The sequence below is a fragment of the Sylvia atricapilla genome, chromosome 6 (assembly GCF_009819655.1).
Source record: "Sylvia atricapilla isolate bSylAtr1 chromosome 6, bSylAtr1.pri, whole genome shotgun sequence".
NCBI classification, from domain to species: Eukaryota; Metazoa; Chordata; class Aves; order Passeriformes; family Sylviidae; genus Sylvia; species Sylvia atricapilla.
Genome location: NC_089145.1, coordinates 14,614,668 through 14,638,482, shown reverse-complemented (window position 1 = coordinate 14,638,482; position 23,815 = coordinate 14,614,668). Strand labels below are relative to the sequence as shown.

The 23,815-nt window shown below is 43.6% G+C and overlaps 1 protein-coding gene across 1 annotated transcript in view; it reads right to left on the bottom strand.

The window, feature by feature from the left end:
• LOC136362410 (receptor-type tyrosine-protein phosphatase eta-like) overlaps positions 1-23,458 on the bottom strand; it is a 71,834-nt gene extending 48,376 nt beyond the window's left edge. The window contains 3 exon segments of the mRNA XM_066320873.1: positions 23,036-23,205; positions 23,208-23,367; positions 23,369-23,458. Coding sequence (XP_066176970.1) covers positions 23,036-23,205; positions 23,208-23,367; positions 23,369-23,458 — 420 coding nt within the window.
• Between the last annotated feature and the right edge of the window lie 357 nt (positions 23,459-23,815).

Sequence of the window (23,815 nt, the reverse complement as noted above, 5' to 3'; positions counted from 1 at the left end):
CTAATGTTAATGATTCCCCAGCTTAATTAATGTTAGCATAATCACCCATACCTACTCCAAAAGATAATGTTTTGATAGACAAATACTCCAACTATTTTAGGGGACCTTAACATGAGTAATTTCTAGGCTGAAATAAATAGCAAAGCCCAACTGCACCCACTGAACATGCTAGAAAAGTTACAGGAGATCTTCAGCAAATAGGTGTTTTGCCTTCCAATACTCTTAACAAGTCAATAACTACTCAAATTAGTGTGGATGACTGGTCTTAAAAGTGTCAGAAAATATTGGAATAAAGCAAGATTACAGTGTCTGTATTGCACTGCATATTTTTATTAAAAGAGGGTTATTGCTAAGTAATTAATAAATTAGCCTTTGTCACTAACCTCAGGCTCAGCAAGGCACAGACATACCTTCTCATATCTCATGGTTTGTAGCAGACAGGTCTCCAGAAAAAGCTGGTAAGTTTGTTTTGTTTCGGCTGATAAGAAATAACTTGCTTTGCTACACAGATGTGAAACATTCTCAGCACATTATTTTCAGTGTTCTTGAAAAAAAAAAAAACGAGCCCAGAAATTATTTTTAAAAGGAAAAGTGATTTTTATGCTTGGAGGAACTTCCTGTCTTTGCAGGTATTGAAGGTACTGAATGCTGGAACTATCTCACTGGCCACCAGCATATTGCCATTACCACCATGCTGGATTTGGATTTGCTCTATTAAAACAGTTCACACATTTAGCTCTGAAACTGGCATTTGATTTGAGGCTTATAGGGATGGACGATGACACTACATAAGAAACTAAAACACAATTAATACAACTTTCACTGCTGCTGCTGCAGAATGTGGCTGACCCTACCCAACTATAGCCATTGCTCCTCTCCTCACACTGCCCTCACTGAGGCATGGTCACCCAGCTGACTGCACAGGGAATTTGTTAAAGCAGCTCATTTGGCTTAGAACTTTTCCTCCAGAATAATGGGAATAGCTTTCTGCTAGTTTAGCTATCTCAGCCAGCCCAACACGAGGTCAGACACGGGCCAGCAGAGTGAGAGGGAGCAGGCTCACGTCACTGGGTGACACAGGGAAGTAGATGGCCATTAGATTGGCTCAGCCGTTTCGTAAGGCCTCACCCCTCTTTCAAACATAAATGAAAAGATCTAACGCTTACCCATCTCAATGGCATTTGAGGCAGGAAAATATTCACTTCTACCAACAACAGCCATTTCACAGAGATGACATATTTCAGTTATGTAAAACAAGTAAACAGAATCATTTGCTTATCATTCTTCCTGATGAAAGCTCTACTGATGGCCTACAAAACGATGGCATGTTCTTTTCTGACCAGGAATCTCAAATTCATCTTTTCTGCAATCCACTCATTCCCTGCCTGCTTGCCTCGCTTTCCTGTCTCTTGCCTATGTGAAAGACACGAGACAGGCAAGTGACTCCTTTAGAAAAACCACACAAATTAAGGTCCTTCTGCCTTAACAGTGCACATGGCTGGACATGAGAACACCCTTTTAGAAAGACTGTTTTCAAAAGCACTCTCTATTTCAGACATGCTACTTTATCACTGTCATGACTGAGATGCACAAGGCACTTGCAGAGGGATTATTCTGACACAGCAGGAACAAATCACCTTTCAGCCAGCACCAACAGTGAAATGAATGCACCACCTAGGAACCACGATGCAATTCATTAGACAACCTGCACTAGTCCTTAGCAGAGGTTTTACAGTATTTATTCACAACAGAAAAGGTACCATGTGTCCTTCAAGTAATTACTATAAATACTGCACAAATTAACTGCCATGAAAGACTTGTTTTTAAATAAAATGTTCTCCTTCCTCTCTGCAATAAAATTAGCGAACACAAATACAGCAGCTTGAATTAGCAAAACTTGAAGTAAGAAATTTAGTACCCTTTATTTTGCCTGCTCATGCAAACTCCACATATTTGCACTTTAGTAACACTTAGAAACAGAAACCAGGGCACCACTCAGCTGAGAGCTCTGCTCTCATCTAAACCAGCTCCTGCCCATTGTCCTTCCAACCCAACCACAGCAATACAGGAGGATCTTCAAGGTAGCTGGCAATTGCAAAGGATTTATCCCTTTCCCCCAGTGCAAAACATTAATTCCATCTATCTGCTACAGAATGTGTTTTGAAAGAGGAGTCTACAGCATTCACCTGATATAAACACTTGATGGTCCTGAAAAGGTTCAGCCAGATAATCCCCTTTTCCTCCACATGGAGGGTAAAAACCATAGGAATGACAAAGTGAGGTAATTTACCCCTTCCTGGTTTAGAAGTTCTTTCCAAACTTCTGCTTCTTTGGCAAGGAGACACAAGAAAGTTACTAAAATCCAGTAGACCAAGGTTAAGAATTAAAAACGTCTGACTTTGCAAAAAAATAAAATTTAAGTAATATGCAGAAATACAAAGCCAGCAGCAGAAAAAACCCCACCAACACTTCCTTCAGCATAGAAGGGGAACAGGCAAGTGAGATGTCAGAAGAGTTAAGTGGTCATAGGCTGCAGCTCCACTTCCCATCATTAACAACCAAAAGGCACAAGGGTTCACTTCAATACACAACCAGACCTTCTATCTTCCTTTAGAAGGGGAGAAATTTTCCCCTCAGGCAGGTAGTGATGCTGAAAATAAAATATAAGCTCCAAGAGGAAGAACAAAGTGGCTAAAGCCCTTCTGAGTTGTACCAGGGAATCAGAAAAGGAGGGTGGGAGAAAATGTCCCAGGAGCCCTTCATAGCTTTGAGTGCCATTTTATGAAATGGTAATTGAACTCTACACAGTCAGTCATAAATGTATAATATGCTTTCCTTACTGAGATAATGAGAATATTTTCCTTATTTTTTCAATACAGTGAGTTAAAATAAAATAAAGAAGTCACATAAGAAAAAGAGAAGTTGCATAAAACCCGGGATATTCAAAACAATTGCAAGAACCACTACTACGGTGTGCTTTTTGCATATAATAAAACCTATTATGTCTAATCACAGAATATATTCAAGTAACACAAAATCCCACATTCATTGAAAGATTCGACAGCTCAGTGCAAAACAATACACTACCTGTGCACTGAGCTTTTCTGATGAGCAGCAGGAGAAAAGCAGAATTTCTGTTGCTGAACATGCCAAGCAAATTGTACTACTCTAACCCCTCCTCCAACATTTCCTTAAATTATCTCTACTGATAAAGGCAACACACAAGTTACCTCAAGTCACTGAGCTCAGCATTACCAGAATTTTAACTTTAAAGCTGCACTGTTAATTAGATTTTTTCCCCCCTGCTTTTAATCAGTTGCAGATATTTATTAGGGATAAGCACAGTTCCTGAAATCTAGGAAAACTTCTGGGTTTACAGATGTATCTTACTTTTTCCTACAGTACTTTTTCCTTCCCTGTTCTGCGTCTGCCACGTGCGACATGACCAAAAACACAGAGCAAACGAAACACTGACCTGGTGAATGCACTGCCAAAAGCTTCAGGAGGAAGGGTGCAAATTTGGGGCTCGGTTTTGTTTTTTAAAAAACTTTCAGTAATCATCATATTCAGGGTCACGGCAGTAGAAAAGTGTCATCAAAAAAAAAAACAAAAGCAGAAGAGCTGCTGCTTTACAACTTGACCAAGTCTGCTGGATTAGGTTCTACAGGAATTAAGGACCATTTACTGCTTAAACCTTCCCCAAAAGAATGCCCAACAGACTACACTAAGTGGCCATTTTTAACCCAAGAAAATCTAATTTTTCTGAGATGGATCTAACCCTTCTACAAAAACAAAGGGTTACAACAGCTGCCAATGCATTCATTTCTTCTTCCTACATACACACTTGTATTAAACTAACCCCTCAAGACCAATGTGGAAAACTGAAGCAGAAAGTGAAATGAAGAACTTAAGAGTATATATTCACATATCCAACAGGAAGGAAATTTACTAAATGTTAACAAGCAATGGTGAAATACTGAAAGCTAGAGCACATAACCCAAGTTGAATGACACAGTAAGAGTAAAAACATGCCTTATTCTGCAATTTAGGCTTTATTCCACAAAGATTTCTTAAGAAACAGGGCTCACACAGTGTGCATGCATTGCAATCTCTGGTTACAATAATACCTATTACAGAACACTGCATGACAGGTGCTACTTTCAAGGACTAACAGGAGGCAGGTGCGTATTTGGGGGAAAAATGCTCGAGGCTGTAAAGAACTGGGGTTTTTTTAATGAGTAATAGACCTTCCTCATCCCCTCCACCACTGAAAAGTCGGGGAAGGAAAGCAAACACTGAGTGAGGTTACTCTGTTACAGCACAATTCGTCCCTGCTGCTTTTAGCTACTCATTAACTTCCGCACATATTAACCAGACAATAAAAGAGAGACACTGTTGTTTTCCTCTCCATGCTGAGAAACAAATGAAGCAAATGATAGGCTTAGAATCACCGTTCAAGAGATTCATCACACCACTCACAACAGCAGGTCAATGATGGAGCCCCCACTATTGCCATGGGGCCACAGAGACAGCAAACACACACTGAAGTTTGATCTGGAAATTCCTATACTGTAATGTAGCCTGATCCAGCACACCAAGTGACGGCCAGAAAAAAATACACACCACAAGACACCAGTCAGTTGTTATTTCAAGCACCTGACCTAAGACAGCATTCTTGTCAATGCAAAGCCTCAAAAGTAGGCCTAATTGACAATGCACAGACTGGGACATCAGACAGATTTTGGCTTCAGCAGCTTTTGGGATTTAGATTTTGCCCCAGGCAGTGTGTGAGGCTCTAGTGACAGCTCAGGAGAGGCTCAGGGAGCAGTCACACAGGTAAGAAGCCAATTGAGGCTAGAGCAATACTGTGATGAGCTCCTGACATCAGGGAACAAAGGAGTTGATGAGGTTCCTCCTCCATGAGGACAGCAAGGTGGTACAGGTCAGCCCCCACCTGAGAAAGCACCACCACCATCCCACAACAGCAGAGTTCCTACAAATGCAGTCAAGCAAAATCACAGCAGGTGCTGGAGGATTCATCCCCATAAAAGGGCTTTCTTTTTATTAGGAATGAAAGATGAAAAAAACCAAGACCATGAAGCACAAATCCCCCTGTTGTGACCCCTAAAACGATGCACAGTCTACAAAAGACAAACTAAAATGGACAGAGCAATGGACCTTTCACTCCCCTTAATTCAATTCTCTCCTTTAAGTCAGTGCACTATTATTGCCCTTGTAATGAGACTGTAACACTGAAGTTTTTCAGCTTGATGGTAAAATCACGTAGTGTCCATCCATCTCCAATAATAGCAATATTGAGACAATGAAGTCTATTGAGGCATCTAATAAGGCAGATAGTCATTTGCATAGTACATTTTCTGTGACTCTCTGTAATACAACATCTCAAAGACTCAATTCAGACTATTCTCCTTTCCCACAGACATTTTAAAAAAAGGATTCTTTTACTAGAAAAAGAAACAATGACCCCTCCCATAATAGGAGAAAGCAAAAGATAGAATTTTCCTGCCTATGATGAGTGCACACTTTTGCCCGTGTATTTTTAATTTGGTTGGGCGAGCTTCTTTTCCTTTTTTTTTTTTTAAATTAACTCTATGTGCTTTTCATCTCTGATGTGGCTTGAATGCTCAGAAGTTTTTTTCTGATTTTGTTCCAACAGGCTTCTTAGGAGGAAGTACTTTGGGATCTCCATCCACCATCGTAAGAAAATTTCATCTTTAACTCCTGCGCCACAGTCTTTTTCTTCATGTCTTCACATATTTCTCTCCTGTGTGACTCCCTAAATTGTGATTTGCTGGACACACTATGGTTTTGGAGATACACAAGCCTGCTTATGAGCCCTGAGTTTTAGGATGGGCTCTGCAACGCAGTACTTGGGTAAGTTTGACAAATAACTTCCTTCCAACAGACTGTAATATCCTCAAAGAACTGTACACATGTATAATGGATGCTGTACCTCAAAGTTCAGCTCAAAGTTCAGCCTCCAACTACTGTCTTAGAGAACCATCAATGATTATGTCCTTGCTCTTCACAATCCTACTCTGTCCTCTTTCCAGTAACAAATCCTGGACTTGGTCAGTGTTTTATTTTGCACAAGGAAGCACACATTTTATTCCTGGAAGTGGTTAAGATACCTCTACCTGTATAGTAAAGACACACACTCAATACCACCTCAGTATGGTCCAACAGCTCTTGTCTATTCTGCCCCTCAGCATAGTCCTAAGCAAGCTCCAGATTTTCTGACATGCTCCATTTTCCCTGTCAGAGCCCACAAAAGGAGCAGTATGAGAGAACACATACATATCCATAGCTCATCTCCTCAACTCCCAGCCCCATGATATGGTCACAGAACCACCTTTGGCCACGAACACAATCTCTCCGCAGCCAGGCCAGGGTGCAGAGGTGACAACCACTGAGCTACCAAAGTCCTTGGACACTCCCCTGCCACGTCCCAGAAAACCAGCAGTGACATGCACCCTTCACATGGGCCAGGCATGAAGCCTCCCTGCAGAAGGCTGAGCCAGGTTAACCTTCAGCAGCTCAGTGCTGGGCTCTTAGGAAAACAAAACTAGAGGGAATTTCTGGCAAGTCAGAGAAGGTCAGCGGAAAGGGAGAAAAAGCTGCCACACAACAGCCCTAGTGAGGAACAGCATTGCACTCTTTGTCCAAGTTTCTGATTTTATCAGATTATGCCACAGTGTTAATATTGTTTATGGCCCTATTTTGTGTCTGTGAATCACCCACTCCCAGAGACTCTTCCTCCACCCTAAATTATAAATAGCACCATATACAGAACAGAGCCTGTGAAGCAAAGGAGACTTGCTGAAACAAAATAATGTATATTGAACTGACAAAAATCTTTCAAAAGCCTTTCTTATTGAACTGACAAAAATCTTTCAAAAGCCTTTCTTATTTATTTATAGTGCTGGCTAGACAGGCAGATTCCCACATTTCATAAACCCTGTAGGTCACTATCTCCATTGCTCATTCACAAACAATTCTGCTAATAATAATAATAAAAAAGCCCTCTGGTTATAACTGAACTTATTCCCCAGCACACTGCTTCTTGGCACATGCCTTCTGAAAAGAGATTTTTAAGCAAACAGTACTATGTATTTCTCCTATTTGAAGGCAACATGTGTCTAGACCATGATATGACAATATGACATTCTTTACCTATCTGGAGACATTCAGGCATGGCAAAAAACCTCTCAGTGCTCTATCAGTACACTCAAGTAACTTTCTACCATGTCATAGACTGTGACTTAAATTTCCATTGATTCTGTTTTCACAGGAAAATATATTCTCGATAGCAAGCACAAAACCCATCACATGTTTTTTAATTCCCTCTTTTCTCCAGAAATGACTTCTTGCAGCAGGAAGTTCACAGTGCTGTCATCCAGGTAACAGAACTGACAAGGCGATATGTGGCCAAAAGCTGTAGAGAACAGGCTCCTGGGGTCCAAACGCACATGACACCTTGTTAAACCAAGGCATAATAAGCTGCAGGCCTTAGGAGCCAAACAAGCACAAGCCTGGGCATTAAAGGAATCCAAATTCCCTCAAGATGGGATGGATGGAAAGCAAGCACACACATTCTGCTTTGGCAAGGCAAACCTTCAGTGCCCCTGCTGCACCTAAGGCAACTCATCCAATCTTTCCATCCCCATGGTGGGACATATTTGCCACATGTCAACTTCACACCAGAAGAGGATCTGGACTGGATACATGTCAGCCTAGCAAAGGCCTGCTGAGCTCAGACACCCACATCAAACCCACTGGCAAATACACACCACTACACCAGCTGTCAGACACACCAACACCAGGGATGCTGGGGCTGGAACAAACTCTTGCTTTTTCCTCTCAGTTACAGAGACATGGTTACACAAAATGCCTGTGTAAAAGACATCCTGCCCAGAATCAATCAAACAGAAACAGAAGAGCCACTGAAACAATCCCAGCATGTTCTATGATGAAATTCCTTGTAACTGCCTAAGGTGAATCCATTCAAGTACTTCACTATTTGATTCACCATTTTTCCCCCTGCCATTCATCACATGGTTATTTGTCAAGCTAACAGTTCCTTAATCAGTTGTAGAAGCTAAAACCTGATGTAGCAAGGTTCCTCTTTAAAACACAAAAGAGGAGTAAAACAAAGCACTCCAATGCATATTTCAGGAACAGTAAAATGTATTAATACTGTTGTTCTTTTTAATTTTGTAGACTCAACAAAAATCAACTGTTTATAATCTTAGCAAAAAGGAAAACACTAGTGCCTGGAAAATATCACAGTAAGTCTGGACATCATTTAAGCCAAGTACATATCTTCTCTTTTTTTTTTTTTTTTTTAATTCTCCTATTGCTTATCTCAACACACAGTTCCTTTCCCTTTAGCCTGTTTCAAACAATACTTGATACTAAACAAACAAAAGATCAAAATAAATTATTTCTCACTAAAGTCTCATTTTTTCTCTTTTGTGCATTTAGAAATATATACTGTGGACATGCACAGTCACATTTATATATAGAGAGATATAATTATATATAAATATATACACATAAATTGAACTGGCTAATGCTACTTAGGGTATCCCATTATCTTATAGCTACTCAAAAACCGACTAGTATTAAAAATGACTTTTTGATAGAAAGCAAAAACATAATGGGTCCCCTTGCAATGACTCAGCAGCACTGGAATTCAGAAAGTGGAAGCTGTGTGCCATCATTCCACTGTTACTTCAGACCCTCATGCCTTGCTCTCCATATTTAAGAACATTAGTTTTCCCAGGGGCTCAACACGTCAATTTTCATCATCACTCTGAAATACTGACCAAAGGACCTACAGTAGCAATATTTAACCTTCCATAAGCTCTTTCTACATAAAAAATGTGTCCATAATAACAACCTTCGTGAATGTGTCTGATCAACACAGAAGGAACTACAAGATCATCAAAGAGGACTGAGACACAATAACAGTGTTAGGGCTCTCCCATGTAAGCTCTCATTTATGCACACAAAGGGGAAACAGGGAGGAGAAAGAAATTTAATTAGAGCTGACTGAAAAGTGAGGCATATGCTTCACAGGAATTTTTGCTTTCAATTAAAACACCATCCTCCTCCTCAGCAAGCTAAATAAATACAAACGAACCAAACTATTCTGTAATGTGTACATGCAAAAACTGAATATAAGCATGAAATAAAATTGGGGTGGAAGCTGTACCATAGAACCATATGCAACGACAGTCTGAGTTCTGCAAAAAACACTTTGTCACCACACTACACAAGCCTTTATTCCTCTCCATCATCACTGAATGTGACTATCTGTTTCCCCCCATTAGTAAAACCCATTCCACCTACAAACTCAAAATCTGACTTGAGGTGTGGGCAGAAAAGGAAAGGGGGAGATAAAAAGTTGTAAAGAACAGGGCTGAATTTTAGCAGTAGACTTTTAAAGACTTTTTTTTCCTAAAGAAATTATGTTCTGAAGTTTCATATTGATAAAAATGCTAAAATATGAAAATAGCTATGTTTCTAAAATAATATATTGCAAGGAACCATGTAAAAGACAGGGCCATTAAGGATGGATTTTCAATCAAAATGACAAATTGTAATTCTGTATATACAGAGAAGGCTTAAGAAAATGAGATATACTTAATTTAGAAACAAGTATGAGAAATGCTGTGAGAAAGACCATCCACACTTGCATTAGGTAAACTCAGAATGGGTGGAGCTTTCACCCACCTAAAATTACACCAGGATTACCTGGCCCAGAAAGGGGAGAATTTAGGAAAGGCTGTGCCACAGCTCTGTCAAGGCTGCCCGTCTCAGGTGTGCTTAGAGACTTCACCAGAGCATCACCAGCAGAGTGTCTGAGGGTGCTTTCACACACTGTGCATCCCACACCACAGAGCCTGGCTGGGGGTGAACATCTGCAGCAGGACAAGAGCAGGAAGAAGAGCTGTTCTGTATGACAGGGAGGCAGGCACTGATGCTCTGAAAGTCAAGGCCAACTAGTTAAATGAGAAATCTGAATGGTAACTCACAGGGGTACTGTGGTAATGTGACATGACCCAGGGTCTCCTATCAGAAGATCCCTCTTCAAAACTTACCCCAAGTGCTTCAATTTGGAAGGAAAGTTTCAGGACTATGTGCCAGCATCTGCCTAGATATATTTACTTAGTTATGAAATGCTGCAACCAAAATGCTTCAAAACATTGAGAAAGGGTAAAAACAGATTGCTGTGCCAATGCTCTCACCTCAGCTTGAAAGGCAATCAAAAAATCTAAGGGAGGCAAGCACCTCTTAGCAAGGCTGTGTATGAGGAGCTGCACTGGGACAACCTCTACCTGCATCCCAAAATATATCCAGGCAAGCTGAAGCTTCTCCAGCAGCACTTGCTTGTGAGAGGGCTGGCACTGAGCAAAGACAGCCAGCAAAGCATGGGGAGCAGAAGAGTGTGTACTCTAGGCTCTGCCTCCATCCTTGAGAAAGAGGCAGACTAAAGTCAAATAGGCAGCGTTAATTCCAACACTTCCTAGGTTTTCAGAGATAGATTATTGCAGCCACAGAAATGATCCCAAAATTCAGACTGTGTGCTTACACTCCTACACGTTTAAAATAACACACATTTGGGCCCTTCAGAACAGAGACTGCCTTCCTATGCATTTTCAAGTAAGCAAAGTAGGCCCACTCCCAGTTGGGCTTTGAGCAATATTTTGAAGTGTGTGTGTATATATACATATATATGCAAACAGTAACACCAGTCACATCTTCCCCTCAATAATGGTCACCATAGACTGGAGACTTTGCTACTGTGCATTGAAGCAGATGAACCAGACAGGCTCACTCTTCTTAGCTCTAAGATCATCATGGGTTGACCATCAGCAGACACTAATCATCACCACCTCTTCACAAGCAGCACACAGCTGGTGATCTCATGTAGAGCGAGCCTGCAGGTTCAGCACTAGCTGTCCAGAAATGCCTTCCATCACTTTTAACCAGTATCCAAACTAGAGGGGATAGTGCCATGTTATCACAGCTGTCAAGTGTGCAGAGGTCAGGAGGTTGTGGGTAGCATGGGAATTTGGCCTCCCTCTCATTTCAGGAAGGGATGTCTCATCCCAAGAGGATCTAATTAAGAAGGAGGTGCACTGATCAGTTTCGTGTCAGAGGGAATATGGTCCAGCTCTGTGTAATGGAACAGCAAATGCTTGGGCACTGCTTCAACAGCTGAGGCACACAGCTTACATAGGCTGCAGCAATCTTGCTGCCCATAGACACTCTGTGTTTACTCATCATCCTCCCCCAAAAACCTACTTCCTTTTCTTCAGAAACTTTGCATCTGTTTCCACAGAGATGGACATGTTGGAGTGCCTACACCCCAGGCTCAAGCAGCCTCTCGTACACTTGTCCTCCTCAGCTGTACCCACACACAGTTCTTGTTTAGCTCTCATCACTGCACTGAAGCAGGGACAGGAACATCTCTAACTGAAGTCCTCCAAACACCACCCAATACATACAAATCTCAGACTGTTCACAAGACTGGGCACAGCCCTATAGAACATCCAGAAACAAACTGTGGGTTTTGTTAGTCAGAAAAAAAAAAAAAAAAAAAAAACCAAAAAAAAAAAAACCACCCCAGTATTTGCTGTACGAAGGCAACAAACAGGTTTGTTTCAGTTTTGTTCACCTAGGGCTAGAACAGCCTGATGGAAGCCATTTTCAGTGCAGACCGTTTACCACCTGATTTTTGCACCTTTTCAATATAATGGCTGTTACCTTCAGCAGGATCTGCACATCCACGTGCCATCCCTTCAGAAGCTCCCTAGCATCCCAATGCCTCTTGCTGCCACACTTGCTATGAGTAGCAGCTTCAGAACTGGGACTTGCTCCATGACACTCATCCAGGGTGATATTCACTGTCCCACTAAATGCCTGCCAAGGTTTTGCGCAGCCTCACTCACACCCCTACTCCCTTTTCCCAAGCACTGGAGTGGTTTCCCACAGGCTGCCCTGTGTCTAGAGGTAAATGTCTATCTCACCACACAAGAACCCTTTCCCAATCTGTGCCTGATGTAAGGAATGCCTTTCCTATCTACAAACCCACCAAGAATTAGCCAATTCACTTAGAGAAGAAAGAGACAAGACCCCACAACCCCGCTTTTGTCTGATTTATAACCCATTCATGACCAAAAAGGAACCCTGTATTCACAAAACACAGGAAGTTGTATAAAGGAAGCTTTTTTCCCCTGGCAGCTCTCATTTTCGATGCAGTTTGTGAGCAGAAGTGAATCCTGGTGGAGACAGGTGAGGTGGGGCTCTTTGCTGATTTCCTGTATGCACCTGCTGACTGAGGAAGACTTCTTTTTTGAAGTCATTGCCAGAGGTCCTAACCCCAAAAGATTCCTTAGTAGTAGCCATGTACAACTTTAATGTCCCATGGCATTTACAACCTCTAGGCCACACAACACAGCCAGTACAAGAAACTGGAGGGAAGTGCAAAAAAGATTTGAGGGGTGGCAGGTGAGCAGCTCCCAAGCCCTCAAACAAACCTTGACACAACAACCTACTGCAAGTCCTAGAACTTCTCAGTCATTAGCTTCATCTTCAAAACTCCAGCAGGATTTCATCGGTGCTATGTTTCATGCTGGAGCATGAAACAGCAAATGCCTGACTTCAGGAAAGCAAAAGTAAGAGATCTTTGTTCAGAACGGAAACTGAAGTCTGGCACTATCTTATCTCCCATCTTTTCCACACATTTCTACAGGAGGAGACAGAATGTTCAGCTGACCAGTTCTCACTGCAAAACTCAGATTAACATTCATGGAATTAATTTTGATGAAATCTGGAGACAACAGTGACAAATACCACATGTAGCAATGACTGAATAAATGTCTACATATGAGATACCTGTTTTCTTTTTCATCTTGCCTTTTTACAATTAAAAAAAAATCATTTGCAAGAGGGAAGAAGCAACTAAGGAAGGCAGTTGCAGAAACAAGACTTCAGGAGACTCAATCTGCAGCAACAGGTTTTTTGGAGAGCTGGCATTACAACTTATTGCTCTTCTTAGCAACTTTGCCAGGTGTTATGAATAGCCCTAAACTTAAATCACTGCACACACTGCTTACAAACCATAAATACACTACACATAATTCTGCATGCAGCATAACCTGTGGGGCACACTGAAGGTTATCAGAAACTACCTTATGTCCAGCAGCAGCACTGCAAGCAGACAGTGACTCTGCTAGGATGGAGCAGGGGCTGCTCTGTGCAAATCGCCCAGTCATTAACTTAATGACTTAATAACTGCTGGATGGACAGTAGTCCCTTCCCGCAAGTTGAAAACAGTGCGAGTGAGTGAAAAGGACAGATTTGGGGTTTTTTTGTAGGCTGCTCAAACTTTCAGAAATTTAGAAAAACACTATTTGCACCATTCAGATGAAGTCCTAACCAATTCCTCCATAAAGAGAACTAGGCTCCATTATCAGTGAAGAGGAAAAAGCATGCTCTGAAGTAACTAAATAGCACCTCTGACCTTCTGTTCATTCCTCCTGCAGTGTTGTGCTTCTCACACTGAACCAGGAAATAGTTGAACAGATACATGTAAAATTATGAAGACTGAGTCAGAAGACAATAGTTAAATAAATACCAGTTAAACCACATACCGTAGATCTGTCTTGTAGGACTGGGAAATGAGTATTGCCTACGGCTGTTCCAGATATTGCATCCACCTGCAAGTATTTGCTGCTGGCTAAAGCTCAGCACATGCAGTCTCATCAGCAGTGGCAGGACTCCCCAAAATATTGGGGACAAGAAAGAAAGAATGTTAGCTAAATTAAGAGTATAATAAACTAATATATTTCAATCATCAAAAGCATATAATAGCTTGTTGGAAGATTTAGTTTGGATGTTTGGTGTTTTTTTAAAGCACATTATAAAGTTAGCTGAGGATACAGCTCTTTTTTTCCAAGAATTTTAGGCCTTCAAATTCATTAATATAGAGAGCTAATTATTAGCTTCTTTAATGTGGCTATTTTACTATGAGTGTACAGCAGACATCACATACAAGAATATCACAGAGGAATTGGGCACACACAATAAAAGCTCAGAAGCAATTACACTTTCATTATAAAGTCTTAAATCCACATAAAAATACATAAAGACATTTATATTTTAGATCAACTACCCTTCAGCGATAGTGAAAAATCATGGGAGAGACAGACAAAAAGATAAAAATGCACTAACGTGCTGCTGGTGGACTTGGCCACTAAAGTCACATCTTATGAAGAAACATCTAAACACTTTGGAACAATATTTCATCTGTAACGATTAAGCTGGAAAAAAAGGCCTGTTTCCAAATGGATTCAACACACAAAATTTATTTTGTTTTTCTTCTGTTAGGTGTTCTTCTGTTAACTAGTTAGGTGGTGGTTTTTTTTTACCTCTGAAACTATCTCCTCAAAATTTTAACATGTCCAAATGCAAGTCCTTAGTAAGTTACAGACAAAGGCAAGTTTTCTCTCTTTTAATAGGGACAAAGGAGTGCATTGTTGAGATTTGTCATACACAATTACCTGCACTGTTATAGAGATTACAGAACAAAGGTCCAACAGATCCACTTCCAGATCTTACAGCCTCGTCCTTCCCCATAATTTTGTCTTAAAATTGGATTTCATTTAACACATTCAAAACAGCAGTATCTATTAGTGCCTAGCATACGCTTAGGGATAGTTTCAACTATTTGAAAATGGATGTAGCAAAGCATTTAATTTTTCACTGATCACTCCAATGAACATGTTCAGTTTAACAGTACTAATAAAGCAAGGAGTTGTTTAGCTGGTGGTAAGAAGTCTTAAAACTAGTACAAAGTTAATTAGAATAACTGGCACTTGTCTATCACTCACTTAAAAAAATGCATAAGAAACTGTCACAAAATTTTTTCCTTTCATCTCAGAAACAGGATTTTGAACAGCAGAGATATTGAACTTTAAACAAAATCAAACAACAAAAAAATCACCAACAACTTTTATCCTGCAAATATTGATGCTGCTCCTTTGCCTCAAATAAGAGCATGTTGGTCTCCTTTCCTCAGCTGTCAGATACAAAATCTATCAAACTGAGTTTAGAACACCAGGCCTGTGCCGTGTCCAGTGTGCCAGATGCAAGGGTCAGACCCTGATCTCAAAGCTGGGCTGCTCATTTCTCCCTGGTGCCCAGCTGCACAGAATGAGAGGTGAATCACCCTGAAAGAGTTATGTAAACTGAACTAAGATAATGAACTTCTCCTAAGAAAGAACTTATTTTTTGTTGTTGCTGAAGACACACGTTTACAAAGACTGTGGGAAGGAAACTGTGGTTACAATTCCTGTATTTCCCCTTTATAAAATAAAAAAAGTATAAATCCACAGAAGGTGAAACTGTCAAAGACCTCAGTTAACCAGGCACAACATACTTAGAAAAAAAAAAATCACATCAGAACTGATGACCAAAAGAACATTTTTATTGGTATTGAACTTCAGGCCAAAGATTAGAAGAAGCAGCTCACTGTGCAAGCACAAGGAAGGAATACTAGAATTCAGAAAGTATAATTCATGCAGCAGCAACGTCAAGGACTCAATTCCAAACCTGGTTATAAATGGCTAATTATAAACTGTGTAGTGTCGACAAGACTTTAGCATTCCCATATCTGCCTTCGCTAGAGAAAAGCAAATAAAAAAACCAGAATTTGATGACCCAAAAGGACCCTACCAATTTAGTGTTGCCCATTTTATTTCCCCCTCGATTTGATGTATTTATTAAGTAGGTAAAATTCCTGCAGAATCAGAGATCATGATGACAAAAGGAAGAAGACCCTAAACTCCCTTATTAACACAATACAATTTTACACATGCAAATTTGATGCCAGCCACAGGCACCCATTCTTTTCCTCACGTTGTGTTTCATAAAAAGTCACATTTATTGGCTAAAAAGTACAGTGAAACAACGGCACATCTCATATTGTACTAAAACCACCAGCAAGGCCGAGTCAATACCTTTTGGTGGTTCCACACTGCTACTTTCTGCTAACATGCACTTCTTTCACCTGCATCCCAGAGGGAAACAGTGGAAGCCCTTCTCTTTGTCAGCCTAAACCACATGCTGGTCTCAGAGAGCTCATTTACCCCAAACCCCTGCCAGCACACGAAGCTGGTTGCCTTTCCAATCCAGATGTCCCTGGTGGTGGAAGCCTTGTGCATGTCCACTCCAGCATCCATCCTGCTCTTTCCACTTCAAAGCACAGAGGCCACCTTGCACGAAGTCAAGCAGCAGAGCAGGTTTTGACAAATAAAGAAGGTGACTAAAACGAAGTCTCACAATTTTCCCCTTCTGTATCATGAGACCTTCAGGAAAATTAAGTAGAAATTTTCAAGGGGACAGTCTGGGACTCCATTGTCTGAGCTATTTTGGGCATGAGAAAACCCTGGGAAGAAAAGGCAGCAGAAAGAAGCAGCCTCCACCTATCTACATGGACTGTTGATCCTGCAGGCACAACAACTGCTATTGGGAGGCAGCAGGAAGCTTTCCCAGTCTGGAATACCATGGATGGTCCCATGCTTTGCTGCTTATATAGGCTGGCCTGCCCCAAAGCTAAGCTCTGCTGCCCCATCCTTTGTAGCATCCTCCTGTCTCGTGAGTCAATGTGGCCCTCACAAATCTGGCATCCTTTGCATGGCTCTCTCCTTCCTTCAAGAAAGAGAGCTGGTAGAAAATATAATTTGAAAGGGAAGACTCAAAACCAGATATGTTGAAACAGACTTGCCAGCAGTGACCTGTTCATGTGTGGATATAAGAAAATAAACAAGGAAGCTTATTACAAGTGTTCTAATTTACTAGAGCCCAAGTGCACAAGAGGAAATAATGACAGAAAGCTCTGTCTAAGCTCCACCAAGATGGGGAATGCAGAAACAAAAGCCACCAGCATTCCTGAGCAAAAACACCCTCCAGAGCCATCTACCACTGCAGCGACACCACCAGCAAGCAGAGTGAAATGTGTAACATCATGAACTGGACCAGGAGATGATTCATTTTGACACACTCTATCCAAAAAAAAAAAAAAAAAAATCCTGCTGAACTAGCAGAGGCTTTTAAATATACATTTAAAGCCATACCAAGCTACAATCCCTCAATGACCAAGGACAGGCTGGGTTTCCACAAAGCTGGTCTGCACAAATAACCCCTTTTGGGGAGCACTCCCATGCAGGCTAGGTGCAGCCCATCTGCTTGCAAGCTGGTAGACACACACAAAAAAAAAAAAAATCCTACCAAAACAGTGCCAAAAGGAAGTAAGGAATTACTCTGAGAACGCACCTAATCACAGAGTCAGCTGTGTTGTAGATACAAATCTACCAGCCTAACAAGTGAATGCTCCCAGGCACTCACCTGGGCTATGATGGGAGAGAGGGCTCCAGCCCTTTGGGGCTCAGAAGAGCGAAGAGACTGCATCTGCTTACCAAGCCACAAGAGACAGGCTGTAATTTGCAATAAACCTCTGCACCTGATGTTCAAGTATTTACTTGATGATTTTACAGTCTCAGAAGCAACTTCAATTTCTTAACTTCAATGAGGAAAACAGGGCTGAAGTTCACACGCATTATTCCTTATACTCAAGCCCTGGCTCATTTCGTGCACAGAACACAGAAACCAGTACTACAGCATGTGGACAGCGTTCTCCTGCAGCACCACAAAGCCAAACCAACCAACCAAAAAACCATTAAGCCCTTCCAATAAACAAAACACCCAACCCAACATTCAAAGAGAGCACCCATATCCTCAACCCTAAAGAAGAAGTCCACACGCAGAACACAACAAAACCTTTGCATGCAATAGGAACTTCCCAATGACACACTAGGTATTGCTTTTGCATGTTCAGTTTGGCTGTACAAAAGCTGTACAAAAGAATGAGAAAATGCAGAAGTGTATCAAACAAACAGGAGGTACAAGAAGAACAGGAAACAAGCAGATGGGCAACACTGGAGAGAAAAAGACTTCCAGGCACTGGCTAGGAGAGCCTGAAGGTGATCCTAACAGGGTTCCCTTCTCCTCCCCAAAGCAGTACTCATGTCAAACACAGCCTTAGCCCTCTTCCCCACTCATACCAGCTGGGTTTGAAGCACCATGTATAGCCAAGCTCAGTTACAGACCTCACAGGCCTGGCACCACAGCAAACACCAACATCACTCCTTCCACCATTTAGAGCAGCCATTTCTTCTTCTTTGTAGGTGCAATTTCTTTAATTCTGAGACACAGTGAAAGGCACAGGTACCTTTTTTCCTATTAGATTTCCACCACTGGAGAAAGAAGCTTTCCTACATGGCCTTCAGTATCTTCACAGAGAGCCCAGAAGGAAAACAGTGATGGGTGGACTGCCTGGTTTCTAATATCAAGGGGTTCTTCCAATTTCCTGATGATGGTAGGACAAGAAGTACTTTCAGTGACTTGCCAAATACCAACAACATTAATGGAAAGATATGGACATACCTTTCCCATTGAAAGACCATGAGGGCCATAGAAGATAACCAAAGGAGGCCATGAATGTATTGATTCATCTCTGGTTGGACCACGTTTACACGTCCATTCTTTGCTGGATTACAGAAATACTTTTCCCAGTTAATCTTGGATTTTCTCCTGGAATTTTGGATTAATAGCCCCAAGAGGCCTGTTTATGTGCAGATACATTTGGGAACAGCTGGAAAGCACTTACAGAAGAGTCTTGCTACAGCCTTCCAGAGCAGTGCATCTGTTTTGTTCTTCTCTTCCTATGATCACTCTTTCTCCCCCGACTCTTGGCTTTCTAACACTTCCTATTAGCACATGATCACCCCCTCCCAATTAAAGTCCTCCTCTACACAGTCATCTCCTACTGAAAATTAATTTCCTACTGATAGCTCCATTTAAGGCAAAGATCTTTAACTCTCCCATCCCTACATAGCAGTAGGCCCTCTCTGCTGGAGAAAATTCAACTAGTTCCTCCTACACTTCCAGCACTTCCTTTCATGACGTTTAAGGCACTATTTGCATTCAAATTTTGGAGTCAAACTAAAAGCATCAGGCTAGCAACCAGATGTGCAGCCACTAACTGGTTTAGTAGTGTCTCTCGCCTTTGTGCATACTGAGAATCTTACAAGCAGGCATGTAAATGTCATAGATTTGCACCTGCAAACATCCAAATGCCCAACCACTCTCCAACACTGTCAAAATGCTCCCTCTATGATACACTGGAACTCCAGTAGAAAGAAGGAAATGCATAAATTAAAGTTACATAGATCATGCCCTGCACAATGAACAACTAAAGATTTTAAAACAGCAGCAATTTCGCTCATATTTAGAAACTCCAACCATAAAAAAAACTACATGCCATGAAAATTCTCCACAAAGACTTGCATGTAGCTCACATAATTGAGGAAGTACTAATAATAGCATGGCTGTTTGCACAGACAACATTTCCACTGTGGGCCTGAATTCTGATCTCAAATATGCAGAAGAAGATATTTTGTTGTGTGTTGCTGGCTGGAGACTCAAAGTATTGGAAACCGTGTGAGTGTGCTGCAATGTGCAGCCAGCCGATGCCTCCAAGGAAGCACTAGGCACATCCATGCCACACTGAAGACAAAGCCTCTATTGAGCACTGCAGAAGATGCTTGTGTCGTGGGGCTTCATAAGGAACACAAAGCAGCTCAGGAAATTAACCTTAAATAAAAATTAAAGCACTCGTCACATAAAAATAACCTGGCCTGGCAAATGAAAAGTTTATTTCTAAACTCCTCAGACAGAAGCAAACTCTGTTTCCAGCTACAGCTTCCCCTTCTGGTCTATACTGCTTAGGTTTGGGCCTGTTCAAGTCTCCAATGATCAGCAATGCTCATACCTGTGTTTTTAACAGTGGCCATTAAAGTGGCCATGTACAGACGCAGCAAGGGAGCCTCGCGCTTCTCAACCTTTATTCTCTTGTAAGCCTCCCAATGTGACAGTAGACCTGTCACAAAGTTAAATGGAAATTACTATTAACTGCTTCTTGCATGTGCTAAACATTATCCAGAAAAATTTCACAAACTAAAATTTTAATTCACAGAAGACGACTCAACAAGGATTAATAATGACCAATACAGAGCAGAAATTATCTTACATGCAACATACACACACGGCAAGCCCACATTTGAGATAAGATGGTTCTTCATTTAAACTCCTCAGTTGGAAAGGCAGACCAGTAATTATGCCATAATCCTACACAATTAACTCACACAGTATCCATAGTTCTGTGTATGGAATAAGATGCAACAACAAGCTATTAGGTCCACATAAAAGGCAGCTGTAATTCTAAACACCAACACAAGCTCAAAAACACTGTCTGTTGCTCTTTTAGTAATAGATGTTACTTATCAAATCACTAATATAATCACTCTCAATAAAATACAGAGAGCAAGGTTCATTTTTCAGCATAGTGGGCACTAGGCTGTAATTCCTCAAAAATAAGCGAGATGCTTATCCTTGAGTAAAAGCCACCACAGAAAGATCATGTGCCCATCACACCACTGAGGAGCTGCCACGACACAGCCGCTCCATAGCTCCGGCTGCTTCCCAGTCCCTGCGTGTGGCTGGGCCCACAGTGGTGTCAATGTGGAGCACTGTCCCCACAGTCATCTGAAAGGCAACACAGAGGCCAGACCTGGCCCAGAGAGACACTTCCACCCCACCCGCTGCCTTCCCACTCACGGGCTGGCTGGGAGACTGCAGAGAAGGGGCAATAGCTCTTATTGGCAACATTCTAAGCCCAGCTCATGCCACATGTCTGACAGTCCTGCCAGCTGCTGTCACCTTCCCACAGCAGCTAAATGCCACCCCAGGTAGTGCAAGGCCATGTTCTTGTACCTGAGCCCATGCTACAACACCACTGGCCAACTCTAACACCCACCTGAGCCTATGCAAAGAACCCTACACAAAGAGCAGAACTGTGCCCTATTAGTGAACACCCTCATTTTTAGAGGGCAAGACCATGTGAACAGTGTTGGAATGGGGAACAAGACTATGGTGCTTAAAGCACTGCCTCCAAGCCAGGCTTTATTCTGCATCCTTACTGCTTATAAGCTATAGACACATATTTTCAAACATGAGTTATTCCACCCTATCTGACATAAGGGGCCATGGTGAAATTTAGTAACTTCAAATGAGAGGATGATTTGCAGAATCACACCATCAGTGAGCACCTGGTTTACATCCTATTCCTCTAAGGAAAAAAAGTCCCAAAGGACCTTTCTCCCCACCTGTCTGCAGTTTAAGCATGTGCTCCTAATGTTCAGAGCTCCATCAGGTGCTTATCAGCACTAGTTAAGAATCCGGGTAAACTGAGACTCCCTTGCCTCAGCCTTCACATTCACAAGTACAATTAAGCCAAAATCAAGAATATTGTCTTCTAAATCTTCAACAGTGACACTATGAGCTGCAGAGTTCCCACCTAAAAAATTATGAACCACACCAAAATCTGCAATCTGACCTGTGTCCTGTTGACAGGACTTCTAACAACATCAGGGGATGACAAGACCTAGTTGAGGGTCTGCAGCTAGGTCCCAAGATGATAAATGCATAAATGTAACTACATGTAGTTGAGGAGAGGGTCCACTTTTTTAGTATTATTAATCATACTAGACACTAATTAAGAGCCTGACTTAGAGAACATTAGATATCACTAAGTCACAAGATTCCATACCCAGCTTGAGAAGAAAAATTACAAGCAACAGAAGTCATGGTAGGCAGATCCTACAAGGCTGTATCCAAGGGCAATCTAGGCCTCTTCTGAGGTTTTCCAAAATGATGTGTACTCTAATACCCAAATCAGTTTCAGCTCTTATTCAGAAGACATTTTTAAACCTAGGCTTGGTACAACAACAAACAGAGATCAAATGACAAAACACTGCAAGGTACACCAAACTGAAAGAGACAAGACAAGGAAGCAAAGGTTTATGACAGTCATTGGCTGCAATCACAAGCTGGTGCCAACGCCAGGTAAGGAAAAACTAGTCAAAAATGTAAAGCAGCAGTACAGTTCTGCTCCGCAGCTCTCAGGCAGATCTGTCACCACAGATTACTGAGCACCTTGGTTCCTATCAACACACATTCACACTTTTGTAGCAAAAACCACTGAGGCAGAGAGGACAAGCGGGTACACCTAGAAGCAAAAGTTCAGCAAGCCCCAGAACGCCAGAGTTCACAGCAGCCATGAAACACTCATACGGGAAGGCTGAGAACACCATCAGCTGAGGGAAGCAAGGGCGAGAGAGTCTGTGCCAGCATGCTGAGTGGGTCACCTGGCAAGCGTTCTGATTTACATCACTGAAAGGTGTTCTTGGAAGAACATCCTGCAACACACGTGGGAACAGAGCGGGGCCTCAAAGCCAAGCAAGCTGGCCAAGGCCTCCTGCTGATCTGATCTGCTGCCTTGCACCGCCAGGGCTGCTCGCTCCGCACCACGGCAGCATTTTCCCGTGGAAACTCCGCGCCGATCCCGAAAGCTGTAATCCAGCGGGTGATGTGCACGGGCAATGCACAAGTACCCTATTACCATATATACCCCATTAATATAATTAACCAGCAGCGACACGAGGAGGGCAACACTAGGGAGATGAGAGCCGTGCCTGTTGTACCCAGGAAAACAACCGGGGCAGCCTCACGCCCCGAAAGGAGCCACGCGGCTGCACGGCCGGGTTAAACCCGGCGCAGCCCCCGCGGCGGCCGGGCGGGGGGCAGGGGGAGGCCGCGGGGAGCCAGCCCCAGGTGAGCGACGCCCCCGCCGGGCCACACGGCGGCCCCCCAGCCTCCCCTGCCCTCCCCTCCGCGGGCGGCAGCGGCGGAGCCGCGGCGGGACAAAGCCCAGCCCGGCCGCACACCTGCCCCGCCGGCCGCCCGCTCCCCGCCGAGCCCGGGCGCCGAGCCGGGGCAGCCGCGGCGGGGGCAGGTGCGGCAGCCTCCCGCAGCTCGGTCTCACCTCGGCCGGCAGCAGCAGCAGCGGCGGCAGCAGCAGGAGGCAGGGCAGCGGCAGCCGCCTCATGGTGGCGGAGAGCGCTCCCCGCTGCGCGCACGGCCGCTCAGCCCGACGCCGCCGCCCCCGGAGACATGGCCGGGCTGAGCCCCGCACCGCCCGGCGTCCCGGCCCTTCCCCCGCCCCGCCCTACGAGAGGCGGGGGGACGGGGCCGCGGGGGAAGCCCTGCGCGGGGCGGAGTGAGGGGTGAGCGGGGCAGCGGCCGCTGCAGAGCCGGGGCGGTCAGTTCCGTGTGCTGCCGCTCCTCGCCTCCTTCCGCCCGCCCCTCGCCCGCGGCTTAAATGGCCGTCTGGCAGCGGGTGGAGGGGCTGCGGCTGGCGCTTCCCCGCCTTCCCCCCCTCCCTCTCTCCCTCTCTCCCTGCCGGCATCTGACATCTCCCCCCGCCGGGCCGGGCGAGGAAGTGGCTCCCTCCGAAAGTTTCCCGGTCTCCGTCGGCACCCGCGGAGGCAGCGGCGCCGCGGGGCGCGCCCCGCCGCCCGCCCGGCCCTGGCACAGTGCTCGGGGGCGGGCGATCGCAGCGGGGTCAGGGGTAAGGCGAGGTTAACCCGGCGCCGGGGGCTCCGCTGCCCGCCCCGCCGCCGGCCGTAGGCGAGCGCTGCCCCGTCCGCCGCCACCCGCGGCCCGGGCGCGGTAAGGGGCTGCCGAGCCTCGCCGAGGGTTTGCCGCAGCGAGGGGCTCTGCTTGTCGCACCATTTTTCGTCCCCAAACAGTCCCCCGAGAAAGT